We start from the raw sequence: 13,437 nt of genomic DNA, 5'->3' as shown, positions 1-13,437 counted from the left end.
ATTTTGGCCTTTCAAAGTAGTGCGGCGGTTTTATATTAGGGTGGAAAAATAGATGCCCGAGGGAGGGGGGAAAAATCTTAAAAAAAGAACCATAGTGTAGCATTGTAAGTGGTTTTTGAGGGGGAAAAAAAACTATTAGGCATTGTTAAAAAAAAAAGAAAAAGTTTAAAACCTCAACCAAAGGTTTTGACCAAAAAAGCAACCAAAGCAAAAACAGCTTTTTTTGTTTAAAACCGAAAAAAACTAACTGTGTAAAGTATGTTTTGACTAGACACAAAAAAAAGCATTTTTTTTTGAGAAAGTTTTTAAGTGTATTTAATAATAAAGCCATGTATAGTAAGGCTTCTTTTTATTGATGCATAGAAAGTCTTTTTACTTTAAAAATAAAACACATAGTAATAGTAATAAAGGCATTTTAAAAAATGAAAAAAATGTACCGTGTAGCCTTAACAAAAAAAGCATAGAGTTTAAAAAAAAAGTAGAACAAAGCACGAAAGAGGTTTGTTTTTTTAAAAAAAAAAAAGCAACCATCTATATTAAGCCCCTCCCCTCCCCAAAATGTCATCCTTTTTCTTTGTTTACAATAAACATATATAGTAAGGTGTTATTGTTAATAATGGCTCCTATAGGAAGACTTATTTTTCGATTATAATTAAGGAGATTTTTAATGACTGTATAAAAAGGCATTTATTTTTCTTTAAAAAAAAAGGGTTTTACGTTTTATTTTTTCCCCAAAGACAACCATGTACGAACAGTAAGGCATTTCTTGAAATGACTCCATGTATAAAGGGTTTTACTTCATATAAAATTATGACAATGTACAGTAAGACTTTTTTGGATAAAAAATACAGTAAAAGGCATTTTTTTCCATTTTTTTTTATGACTACTGGGGCTTTATTTAAAAAAAAAGTGATTTTTTTTATGAGTACTGGGGCTTTTATTTACAAAAAAAGTATATTAAGGCCTTTGAAATAAACAACCGAGACATTTTTTAAAATAAAGGTTTTTGATCCTTTTAAATGACCCACCCCAAAAAAAAAAAAACATACTAGCTAATAAGATTTTTTATTTTATTTAAGTATTTTGTGGCATAAGTATTGGGACAAAGTGGAAAAAAGTGGACTTTTTGAGCAAAAGTGTTTTGTTTTTTTTAGGGTGGGAAAAAGTATTGGGACACTGAAGAAAATGTGGATTTTGTGGGCTAAAGTATTGGGACAGTGACGATGATTACTTTTTTGCATTAATATTAGGACAGTGGGGAAAAAGTGTTGATTTTGTGGGTGGTCAAAGGTATTGGGACACCTTGCGTTAGCGCTAGAGAACCTAAAACGTAGAACATCAAGTGTGAGGAAGCTTCATTTAGGACCTCAAAATATGACTTAACGAGGTCATGAAAAGATTTGAAACAATGTCCCACACTGCAACATATATTCTTTTTTTTTTTTTATTCAACACACACATTCACAAACACGTGTGGATGCTTGCCGCCGGCTTCCGTCTTTTAGAAGAATTTTTCAACAAGGAGAAAATATAGGAAAATGGATGAGGAGTTTTCATTTTAGTTTCATTAAAGATAAAAAAAAAAAAAAAAAGTTTCGTTCTCAAAAATCGAGGAAAAAGTTCCTGATTAGGTTCCTCACAGTCCTTTGACCACAACGGCCTTCTGGGAAAAATTGTTCGTGTTGTTGGCGGCGCTGCGTTGGCGTCGCAGGTTGAGGAAGCTGAAACGCGCCTCCAGGTTGAAGCTCCTCTTGTTGTTGTTCTGGTTCTGGTTTTTCTTCTTGGGCCCGTTGTCCAACGGTACTTCGGCGCCCTCTGCCCGCTCGCCTGCCGCAACAATAAAAAGAACAATTAGACAAAAATACTGGGACGCCTAGAAGAAATCGTCAGCGCAGAAAACATCCACTTTCACTAGCCCCGCCCCCTTAACTCATACTTAAAACGTATTGGGACACATACCCCAAAATGAAACAAAAACTGAATTTGGGCAAACGCTACACACACACCAAAAAATGGTTGGAAATATGAGCTTTAGATAAAAATAGCATGTACAGCAAGTTAAAGAAAATTATTTTACTACAAAAATATTGGGACGCTACAGTGTTGTGACACTTGTACTAAAAACAAAATATGAAATTTGAATGAATGAATTTAGACAGAAAAGTGGGAGTTGGGGCTGGAGTAGATTTCAACTCCAGCCTCATTGGTCGATGGCAAGAGGGCGGGGCAGGAGTTGTTATCTACTCAAAGTCCCAAATCTCTTTCATTAGACTTCCAGACGCCAACCGCGGCTCTCCGTGAGACTACAGCCAAAAGGATGGAAACGGAAAGGGACAACAGTACACTTACTGAATAAGGTTTAATCATTTAAGATTTCAATCAATATGCGAAATGAACACAGCCAACCGCTTACTTCCCGCAAGCAAGTGGAGCAATAGCAAAAACGAAAGGTGTCCTCCACCCAGCGGGCACTCACCTCTCTCCAGGTCGCAATCGGGCGACGAGGCCCCGCTGCACTGGCTTCGGGGGCCGAGCACGGGCGAGATGAGGCCGAAGTCCGAGAGGGAGACGGAGCCGGGCAGGTCCAGGCTGCGGGGCCTGGAGGGAGGCCAGTTGGAGGAGGAGCAGGACGACGTCGGTGAGGGACAGGAGGACGAGGAGGAAGAGGAGGAGGTGGCGAAGGAACACGAGGACTGGAGTTCCTGGGGGCTGCTGGGAGAAGAACCCAGACTGCATGTGGAACGCGTCTCCGAGTCCTCCTCGGATGCCGCGCTGCCCCCGTTGCACGCCTCGTCGTCCAAACACACGGACATCACTGTGAAGAAACGGGGAATTGGCAGTCGCTCCTTTATCCCGGCTGCACGTGAACGCCCCATGATTAGCGGCACAAAACGGCTGCCTGCACGGTTCTCATGATCGAGGCTAAATGAGGATTTTTACTGGTTTCTCAACTTAACCCATTCTATCCCAAATACATGCTTTTACGTTTTTTAAACACATTCAGTGCCAGGGATGTGTTTTCACATCGTTTTAAGAATCCGAACATTACATCCCGGATACTTAAAGATTAAAGCTATACTTCAGTATGTGGGATTGAATGGCTGGACTTTTAAAAAACGTGATAATACGTCACTGGCATTAAATGAGTTCAAAGTTAACGTACTAAATATTTTTTTTTACTACCTAGATTCTAGGTAAAGGTTGTAGGTAAAAGTTGATATTTTAGTCAGGAACTTGAAGTCATAATTAGCATTCCACGGGCCATTCCAAGGAATTAGCATTCCTTCTAGGACCTAGAAGCACAGGTGTCAAACTCAAGGCCCGAGGGCCAAATCCAGCCCACCACATTATTTTAAGTGGCCCGTGGAATGCTAATTATGACTTCAAGTTCCTGACTAAAATATCATCTTTGCAAGTTGTCTTCAACTTCGGGAACGATTTGACTTCACTTTCAATTATCCTATGAAATTTAATGTAAAAAAACAAAAAACAAAATAAAAACACCACCATCTAGTGGTCAACAGTGGAATTACTATATATTATATATATATATATATATATATATATATATATATATATATATATATATATATATATATATATATATTATATATATATATATATATACACACATATACATATATATATACATATACATATATATAAAAATATAACCCCCTTCAGTCTTCAGCTTACTAGAAATGCCATCGGAGTCCCTCTTGACGTCTGCCGATTGGTTCCCGCCGTCGCCCTCGGCGCCCACGCCCCGTCCCCGCGGGCCCATGACAGAGCTGCGCCGCCGCTCGTGGATCTCGTCCGAGATGGCCTCCAAGTTACCCAGGGCCGCCTTGTACTCCGCCTTAGCCTGCGACAGTTTGGCCTGTCGTTCGTCTACGGTCTTCTTCAGGTTCTGCGCCCCAAAAAAATATATACACATTAAAGTCACAGTAGGACGTTGTATGTCCAATTAAAGTTGAGCCTCTTGCGTACCTCCAATTGCAGGTAAAACTTGGCCTTCATCTCAAAGTAGGGCCTATGGAGAAGGAGAAGGCGTCAAAGTCAAGGAAAACAAACATTTTTTTTGTAGTCGTCTGTAATGTGACGCAAATGTATTTATAAATCATACAATAATGCAGTCCACCTATTTTCGCATCATGTACCCAAGAAAAAATTCAAAACAGGTCCTTTGAAATGACTTTGCTTCAACGGTTAAACGTGGATTAGCGAAACGGTCTTGCACCCGCTAAATCAAAGGTGTCCAACTGAAGGCACGGGGGGCAGATCCGGCCCGTCTCATCATTTTAGGTGGCCCACGAAAGTCAAACTTCTGCATCTATTTCCATGAGTATTGCTGAAATCTATCAAAATTTCACATTTTCAAATGGAAAATATCAAATTTTCCAGATATTGCAACTTTTTAAATCAAACTACTTATTACTAGGCCTGCCTTGACCTATGACAATGTGATATATCAGCCCCCCCCCAAAAAAAAAATCAAATATCAATCTAAATCCAAAATCCCCGATATTAAAATCCATACGCAATGTCACAAAACAAGCAAGAGCATGAAAGAGAAATCTGAGCACTGTACAGAAGAGGAAAAAAAGTCATGTCGTCCTTTATCCCAGCAGGACTTAAACGCACCTTCACTAACCACACTGAATGCAAAACCCAGGAAGTTGAAAATATATTTCAAAATAAAAGCAACACCACAAGGAACCATGAGTGTGAAAATCTAAAGACAAATGTTGAAAAATGAGAAAAAAACGTAAACTATGATTTGTATTATGCGTTTCTGTATTAAGTGTTTCTTACTTTGACTTGTTGATGGTGCGTTTGAGTTTCTTCTCCAGCTGCTTCATGCGACCGATGGCCACGGCTTGCTTGGCCGCGGTCTCCTTGTGCGCCACTTCGCTTTGGGCTTTCTCATGCTCCGCCTCCATCACCTGCGGGAGCCAATCAGAGCTGGTCAACACACCCTTCATAAAACAAACAAACGGGAGATCAAAATTAGAGCAGATCCCGACCCGTTGCGTGGCGTGGTTGAGCATCTCCTGCCAGGCCGAGTCAAAATGGCGGCGGTCCTCCTCTAGGAGGCGCTGTTCGGCCAGCGAGATGGTCTCTTTGGCGGCGCGGAGGAACTCGCAAGCTCTCTGGAAGTCTTGCGTGGCCTTCTGGGCCTCCAGCTGGGTCTGAAGACACACAGGAGGCACACTAGATTCAGACTAGTTTTCCGCTTCTTCCATTCGAGGGTGTTTCAGGCCAAAAAGATAAAACTGAAATCGCTAAACCGCTAAAATCAGTCCCACATCTACCAAAGCGCTGACATAATCACAAGCCGGAGCTAACTCGATTAGCGTTGCCGATTAGCGCGTCGGCCGGCGCAGCGTGACGCCAATAACCGTCGCCTGGTTGCGGTCATGCGGTGGGACACTCGCCGCCGTTGTCCGCGCCGACCCTCGCCCGGCTGCCGCTGTCGTCCAAAAGCAAAACGCTGACGTCCCAAAAAACGTGTTAGCGCGAGGTCAGCCGTGGTCAGATTTTGGCGCGACCGTGTCGTTGTTTACCGTTTGGGCGCCGGCAGCTATTTTTCCCACGTCATAATTGGATTACTTTGTGCGGAGATAAGAAAAACTGTTTTAGCTAATCCAGCACGCTAACACGGCGTGACGATAAGGCCTTGTCTACCTACTAATGTCCCAATTTGTAATCGGCTTCAAGAGAGTAAATTCTTTGTCTTCGGAAATCTTTTTATGCTTTGGGGTCTGATTCCCTTGAGCTGAAAATTGGGCCTCAGTCAAGAAGAAAGCAATTATCAATGATCAAAGATCACATTTTTATATTTATTGCACCTGAATCAGAGTCCCCTGATTTTACCTTGGCGATGTATTAAGGACAGAAAAAAAAGAGTACCCAAATTGTCTTTTTTATCGATTTTGTTTGTTTTTGGAGGATCTGACAATAAAGAGTCCAAATTCAATAAAAGGACATTTATTTACTTATTTACTTATTAAAATGCACATAATCTACAGCAGTGGAAAGTTTCTGTCAGAGGGCCGGAATGACTGTGAATTCAAATACATTTTTAAGTGTGTTGATCACACATTTACCAAGATTTGATATCACAAGCCGTCAAAAACTGTTCAAAAAAGATTTGGAGAATAAGAAAATGTTTGTTTTTCTTCCCCCAAATTTTTAAAAGTTAAAGACAACTTGCAATTTTGGTATTTTAGCCAAAAACCTGAAGTCACATCAGCATTTCAAGGGCCACAAAAAGTGAGGTGGCGGGCCGGATCTGGCCCCCGGGCCTTGACTTTGACACCTGTGAGCTACAGTATTATATGGCTGGTATCGCTGTTTTTCAACCAAATAGCCTCAAACAATTTAACCATTGCTATCCAAACTACAGCCTGGGGCCATTTGTGACTCGAAAATATATAGAAATACTCATATATAAATATATATATATATATATATATTATATATATATATATATATATATATATATATATATACATACTCTCTCTCATATATATATACACACACATATACATATATATATATATATAACACATGAAATCTGAAAACGGGCGTGTAGAATTTCTCTTAAACACACTGTACAGTAACATTAAAGGCTTTGTGCAAAAGGCATAGGCGGTAAAATGCTGAGTGCACGGACTGTGGGGCAATTGCGTGAAAGAATCATGGATTGTTATTACTGGCATGACTTAGCAATGTGATGCAAACATAAAAAGGTCAAGGGGAATGACAGAGGAGGAAGAGGGATGCATATTTCACAGCAGTCAAAGCTGCAATCTCTGCAAAACAAAGGCTGAGAATTTTCACTCGTTAGCTTCATGGCGCCGACCCAAATGAGTCAGCAGCTCACGTCGTCGCCTCTCCTCCCAGCATGCATCACGCTTGACTGCGCTGCTGTTTTCACAGTTCTCTAAGACTCTTCTTGTGTGATGTGTGTGCTCTTGGTTTTTATGACATTGTGGGGATCAATTCCGGGTTTGCTTTTAGAGTATAGGTTTGAATTTGGAGATTTGTGTAGGAGTCAGGCACTCTGTTGTGATAGTTAGGGACTATGAATGCATTATGTAAATGCAATGTCCCACTATGATAGGAAAAACTCATGTGTGTGTATTAAATAAACAGGTAATTTGGTTTTGGGGGGAAAAAATCTCAATGAACGCCCTCTAACCTTAGCACGTGCCACTGACTTACAAAGATGTGTCGTGATGAATCACATTGCGATACTTCCTTGACACCGATGCCTCCTTTCCGATTGGCCCAGGCTATTTTGTAAACATATAAAGAGCACAGAAGTAAGATAAGATTTTGAAGAATGTCGCCATTTTCCTCGCAGCCGGCGGGGAATTATGCTCAAACACAATCGCCTAGCAACAGCGCTACCCGCATTTATGTCCCTCCCCAATCCCCGTCGCGTATCACGCAGTCACTGATGAAATACTGCAGAGCAATAAATAGATAACGAAGCATTGAAAAATAATTTGTCAGGGGACGGGAGACAAGTGTTGCGGCCAAGACATTTTATTATCAGACGCAGAATCAGCGAGTCGTGTCTAATTGCATCAAGGCTTGTTTGCGTGCTGCCGTTCGGGCCTTCAAAGACAACAGCGCCGAACGAAAAACACATTTTTAGCCAAATAACTACACATTTCAGAGATCACAAGGGATTTATTGTCCTTGCGATTTGCGCCTTCTGACTTTCACTGGACTCTGCAACAAACCTCTTCTCAAATGGGGCAACGTGAAGGAACTTCAGGGGGTTATTTGAGATTTGGAATAAAACAAACATGCAAATATCCTTGAATAATAATGACTGAATTGTTTAAGGAAAATACAAGTTCAAAAACAAATGTTATGTTCTGTAGGTCATTAAATTTCATTATTTGAAAAACCCAGATTCTCCCCCACACTACAATGGTTCGACCCAAATTGTGCCACCTCTCGTTACCTGTCAAGTTAATGATTTATTTTTGTGAATGCATCTCTAATATGATCCCAAAACAGGACACTTTATGTGGAATATTTTTCTGTGGAAAAATATTTATTTAGAATTATTTCTTTTTGAGATCAGGTCTGACAGGTTTTTCATTATTTTTTGTGGATTAATAATTTAATGGTTTATTTTTGTGAACAGATCTATAACTGTAACCCCATAACAGGACACTTTATGTGGAATATTTTTCTGTGGACAAATATTTATTCAGAATTATTTGTTTTGAGAACAGGTCTGACAGGTTTTTGATTATTTTTTGTGGATTAATAATTTAACGGTTTATTTTTGTGAACAGATCGATAACTGTAACCCCATAACAGGACGCTTTATGTTCAGTATTTTTCTGTGGACAAATATTTATGAATAATTATTTTTTTAAAACAGGTCTGACACTTTATATTATATGTATATTTACAAATAATTAAGTCATTTCTTTTTGATAACAGCTTTCTTCTCTGATACAAAAGAGGACACGTTAGGTTGATTATTTTTTGTGGACCAATCCAAATGAAGTTTAAAAGGGTCAAAAGTTGAATAAATCCGACACTGATGGCATGTTTTAAGTTGTTTGTTTTGTTTTTTTTACCCCAAAATGCTTTGCACTTGTTAGGGGGTACTTAAATCTATTTCACCGAAAAAATATTGCCAACCACTGTTCTAAAAGGTCAGCGCAGGGTCAACGACGGGCAACACTTTCCAACGTTAACGCGCTGAATGATCTTACTTTTCCCGCAGCTTTGAAGGTAAAAAGTGAGAGGGTAACGTCCTCATTTAGCCGAATAAGCGCAACTGCTTGTGATCTAGTTGTCCTCCTTGTTAAACAGTTCAAGTCACGGCAAATGTTATTTGCGCAGCACTTATCAAACACTTTGCTTTTAAATTGCTTTGCAAGGACAGGTGGTGACAACCATAAAATGTCAGCAATAAGAGCAAAAAAAAAACAAAAAAAACTGGATGAGACTTAGGACAATAGGACAGACAGATGATATCATCTACAGCACAATCATGTGATTGACTCACTCACGCCTGATTAAATAAAAATGTCTCCCGACTCATCTAACCTGAGGCTATGCTTGCTTCCGCTAGCCCGTCGACGGCGTTTCGCAATACAGTACAATCAAAAGTTTGGAAACACCTTCAAGTTCAGACGTCTCAAGCATAAAGAGACGAGCAAATTCACGCTATAAAGAGCTAAAAATGCTGTAAAAGTCATTTGAAGTAACAACAAAAATCATCCACGTACTCATCTGGCATTAAATACCAACATGCGCAAAGCTGCACAATTTGGGCAATAAGAATCAAAGGAATCAAAACATTCTCTTTTGAGGGATCTAAATAACATTCTGTTTTGCCAATAATACCATCAACATTTCTAATTTTGATCAAACCAAATATCATTTGTGACAGCCGGATATCGCGATACTTACACACTACCGCTCAACCCTTGTACAGTATATACAAAACCACCAAACAAAAACTATAACGAGAAACAGGAAGTAACTGCGGACTTTCCAGTTGAAACGAACTTCTGCATTTCGGTGCCGAAAGCCAAAACCGCAGCGTATTGATTTGAAGTAGAACAACAAAAAAAATAATAAAAAGTAACCAACCTGTCGGGCCAGACGGCGAGCCTCCCAGTAAGGCTTGGACTCGTCCACCGCCTTCCCGATTTTGTTCAGGAGCTCGTCCAACTTGACGGTAGCCTCCACCAGAACCGAGCGGAACTTCTGGCGGGCGTCCTAATAAAAATAAACAAACCAAATCAAAAAAAATAAATCAATCTTGGGGCGGCTTGTGTATGACTAGTTTTATCAGGGCTCCCTCTAGTGGTATGTAAAAGAATCACTTTAAACTAATTCTAATGTGCATGATAGAGTGGTTTATTTATTTATTTATTTATTTATTTATTTATTTTTAACTCAGTCACCAGATATGCATTGAATTTTTTAGAACTTTGTTTTCAAATTTTCAATACATTTGATGAGCAAGACAGTTGAATCATCGTATTCACTCATGTACAGTTTTTAATGTTGGTTATGATAGTTTATGTTCCGTCATCAGGCAGATTATGTATTTGCTGACATCCTTAAGTAATAAAAGTGACGAGTCAGACTTTCACCTCTTTTATGATGTCACTGACCTACAACCATATTAACGTTAAGACGTGGCACACATTGCTCACATCTTGAGGGAAAAAAGGATTGATTTCATGTGCAAACACAAATGTCATTTTTCCCCCTCTCCTACAAAAAGATTTAGAATTAATTAAAGTATCATCAAAATTGTGAATACTGACTGAATGGCTTTTTTTGGTTTTAAATGTGATTGTTATTTTGTTACCAATGTTGTATGGTTCATAACTGTGCCAAGTATTTAAAAAAAAGTTTACATAGAATATTGTACCTTAAGTGATAAAGTGCCATGAAAAAAAATCTGATAAAACCAAATAAAGTGTCCAGTTCTTCTGCTGAATTAATTCTGTGCTATTGATGGAATAGACCTCAAAGATCCAGTTTTACTGGACTGGTGGTGAATTAGTTAATTGTTCTGAAGGTCACTATGGATCACTGGCATATTTAAAAAAATAAAAATGCATTAGTTTCACCTGCCATTTTGTGGAACAACATTTCACTCATTCACTGCCAATGACGGATATGAACGTCAAGGATCCAGTTTTATTGCGCTGGCAGCGAATAATTTATGTGGTCCTTTTCAAGAGACATTATTGAGCACGTAGATTGAAAAATGGATTTGATATCACGACAACGATCTCTCATGGAGCTAAATTCTTTCTAATTCAAGAACTCGGAAATGAACATGTCTCAGCATTGTGGAAATTGTCCTGGCCCTGATTGATGAAGGACAAAAAATGGACTTTTTTAATGATTCTGTCTGGAAAATAGCAGCGCCAGCACACTCACCTCCAGCGCCGTCTCGCATCGGTTGATATCGTCTGACGACTGGTTGAGTCGTTCTAGTTCGCCCTGTGAGACAAAACAGTCGCGTCACACCAACATTTTTAGACATGAAATCATTCACTTCCAAGAATGACTATAAACATCTACAATTTATCTTTACTTGGCTGGAAGAAAAAAAAGTTAAATTATTTGATCAAAAATCCATTTTAACTGAGCTGGCAGTAAATAAATTGCTCAAGAACTACCAAACAATTCTTCGTTAGCACGCCTACTATGGCTCAGATTTTTAAACAAGTATTTTTTTTTTTACACTTGTGCAACAGTTAAGAACCTTTACTTAAATGCTTTTACATTTGTTGCAGTGAATGTCAAGGTATTGTCACTGATTATGGTTGTTTACTGGTAATAAAGCATTAGAAGCGCGATTACAGGCACTGAAAGATGCAACTGGCAGGTATGTTCGCCATTTCTGATTCAGCGACTACGTGGAGGAAGCTTTTCGTGACTTCCTCAATTTTTTACAAAACATGAAACTTTTTTTGGTACATTATGAGAGATTGTGTCGCCAAATTTATAAAATGGTTACCAAAGTTATTTCAGGGTTTACCGTTTCAATCCAAAAAGGTTAGCCTCATCATAAAGCACCTTTAGAAATATTGCTTTATTAGTGTAATAGCTTTTAATATTTTGATGGGACGATGTCATTTTCTTTAAGAATTGCCTTACAATAACAGTATTCGCCAGACAATATACATATATTCAAATTCGCATTCAAAATACAAAAAAATAATTTCCACAAATGTACATTTACAAAAGCTTTAAAAAAGTTAAAAAGCAACCCAAGTGAGGCTACGTGTTGCGAAAATGAATTGAAAGATGGATAAACTCAAACGAAAGAACTGAAATGTATTTCTGAAAACCAATAGGACCAAAGAGGAAATTTTATTGTCAATTTGCAAAAATAATGATGTCTTTATAAACATTCAAGGATTGAGATCGCGAGTCATTTCGTATTTTGTTGTATTTGTACAGAAGTTTGGAATTTTACAAAGTAATGTTTTAATGACACATAAATCGATTCTTGCCATTCGTTCGTCAACTGTCATATCATTTAATTAGTGGAAGACACAAAATGGATGTCAATCATGAGTTTAAAAAAAAAAGACGTCTTATCACGCCAGAGGAAAATTTGCGACGCATTTGACGTTTCAAACGAGACGTAAGAAAGGAGCGTGTCTACCTGGATGCGGGGGTCCACATCTTCATCCTCATAGTCGGCCTCATCGTCACAGCGATGGGGCTCCATTGTTCCAAAGCCGACAGCGAGCAAACCGACAGGACGTCTCGTAATGTCAACAAGCAATCACCAGCATGGCTTACTTGTTTTTTTTTCCCCTCCAAACACGACGGAACCGAAGCGGGCCTCGACAGTGTTCTTTTCTCCTTCACCGCCTCCCGTCTCTCCCACTGAATGTCAGCGATGAAATAAATGATCGCTAGCTGGGCTTCTTTTGTGATGTTATTGACCCGCCTTTTCCGGCAGATTTGACAGTTTATTACGCCGTCACACTGATGACTACTTCCGCTAACGCCTTCTCATTTGCATAGCAAGTCGGTTGACGTCTTAAAGACACAGTACGCATTTCATACGTGACCTTTACATTCAAATAGTCTTTATTTTTCATTTTGAAGTTTATACGCACAAAAGTACCCAATGGCGAAATCTGAAACGTTACTTTACTCATTCAAAATTACAAATGGATTTTCCAGTTAGCTTGATGCCCTGTTGTTTGAACCAATTTATTTGTGTGGGGCCAATACAAACTTCACGTTTGACACACTGGGAACCCAGATGTATAGTTTCAGAGATATTTAAAAAAAAATTTATTTCAGGTTCATAACTAACCTAAAAGGGTTTAAAAATGGGATGTTCTGGATTCTTTTCTTCTGTTTATCAAAGAGATTTTTTTCCCATTTATTGAGTTTTATCCCATTTATTTGACTACTTTTTTTTACAATTATTTGGAGTAATGGTTTTCCTATTCGTATTATTTTTTTGTTTTAATTCTGGAGGAATTAATCTGCATTTTGGAGTACAGGCATTTCTTTTCGATTTTTTTTAATGACTGATTTTTTTTTAAGAAAAAACATCCACCAAAAAAAGGAATGGATTTTTCCCCTTTTTGCACTTTTTTTGTTTTTGTTTTTTTATGACCGATTTTTTTTTTTACTAAAAAAAAGGCAACATTTCACAAAAATTCAAAATTATTTAAAAAATACAAGTTGTTCTTTCGATAGCAGAAAATAAAATCAAAATTATTGAAAAAAAAATTCCATAAAAAAAACTTCTGATTCATAGCCCTCAACCCCACCCCAAATACTAAAGAATATTTTTTTTCAATTTAAAGTGACACTATGGATTATTTAATGATGCCATTTACCGGTGTTACATGAATGCAGCACACGCACTATGGAGTCAGAGAAGCCTGA

At 38.5% G+C, this 13,437-nt stretch overlaps 1 protein-coding gene across 1 annotated transcript; it reads right to left on the bottom strand.

The window, feature by feature from the left end:
* Positions 1 to 1,430: 1,430 nt before the first annotated feature.
* sh3bp5b (SH3-domain binding protein 5b (BTK-associated)) lies at positions 1,431 to 12,482 on the bottom strand. Its single transcript, XM_088412010.1, has 9 exons — positions 12,188 to 12,482; positions 10,951 to 11,013; positions 9,640 to 9,768; positions 5,028 to 5,192; positions 4,816 to 4,946; positions 3,991 to 4,033; positions 3,697 to 3,910; positions 2,477 to 2,815; positions 1,431 to 1,827 (listed from the first exon to the last, which is right to left on the bottom strand). The coding sequence occupies exons 1-9, from the start codon at positions 12,251 to 12,253 to the stop codon at positions 1,637 to 1,639; spliced, it is 1,341 nt and encodes a 446-aa protein (XP_088268136.1). The 5' UTR covers positions 12,254 to 12,482; the 3' UTR covers positions 1,431 to 1,636.
* Between the last annotated feature and the right edge of the window lie 955 nt (positions 12,483 to 13,437).

This window comes from Hippichthys cyanospilos, chromosome 3, assembly GCF_059441005.1.
Source record: "Hippichthys cyanospilos isolate Australia breed blue-spotted pipefish chromosome 3, RoL_Hcya_1.0, whole genome shotgun sequence".
In the NCBI taxonomy this organism is placed as follows: Eukaryota; Metazoa; Chordata; class Actinopteri; order Syngnathiformes; family Syngnathidae; genus Hippichthys; species Hippichthys cyanospilos.
The sequence above is the reverse complement of the archived record's forward strand: the minus strand, read 5'-3'. Positions and strand labels throughout refer to the sequence as shown.

Coding starts and splice junctions, on each gene's coding strand:
- sh3bp5b (XM_088412010.1), bottom strand. CDS start 12,253: ATGGAGCCCCATCGCTGTGACGATGAGGCCGACTATGAGGATGAAGAT. Junction 9,769..10,950: donor GATGCGAGACGGCGCTGGAG/GTGAGTGTGCTG, acceptor TATTTTTATTAG/GACGCCCGCCAGAAGTTCCG. Junction 3,911..3,990: donor AGTTTTACCTGCAATTGGAG/GTACGCAAGAGG, acceptor TTTGGGGCGCAG/AACCTGAAGAAGACCGTAGA.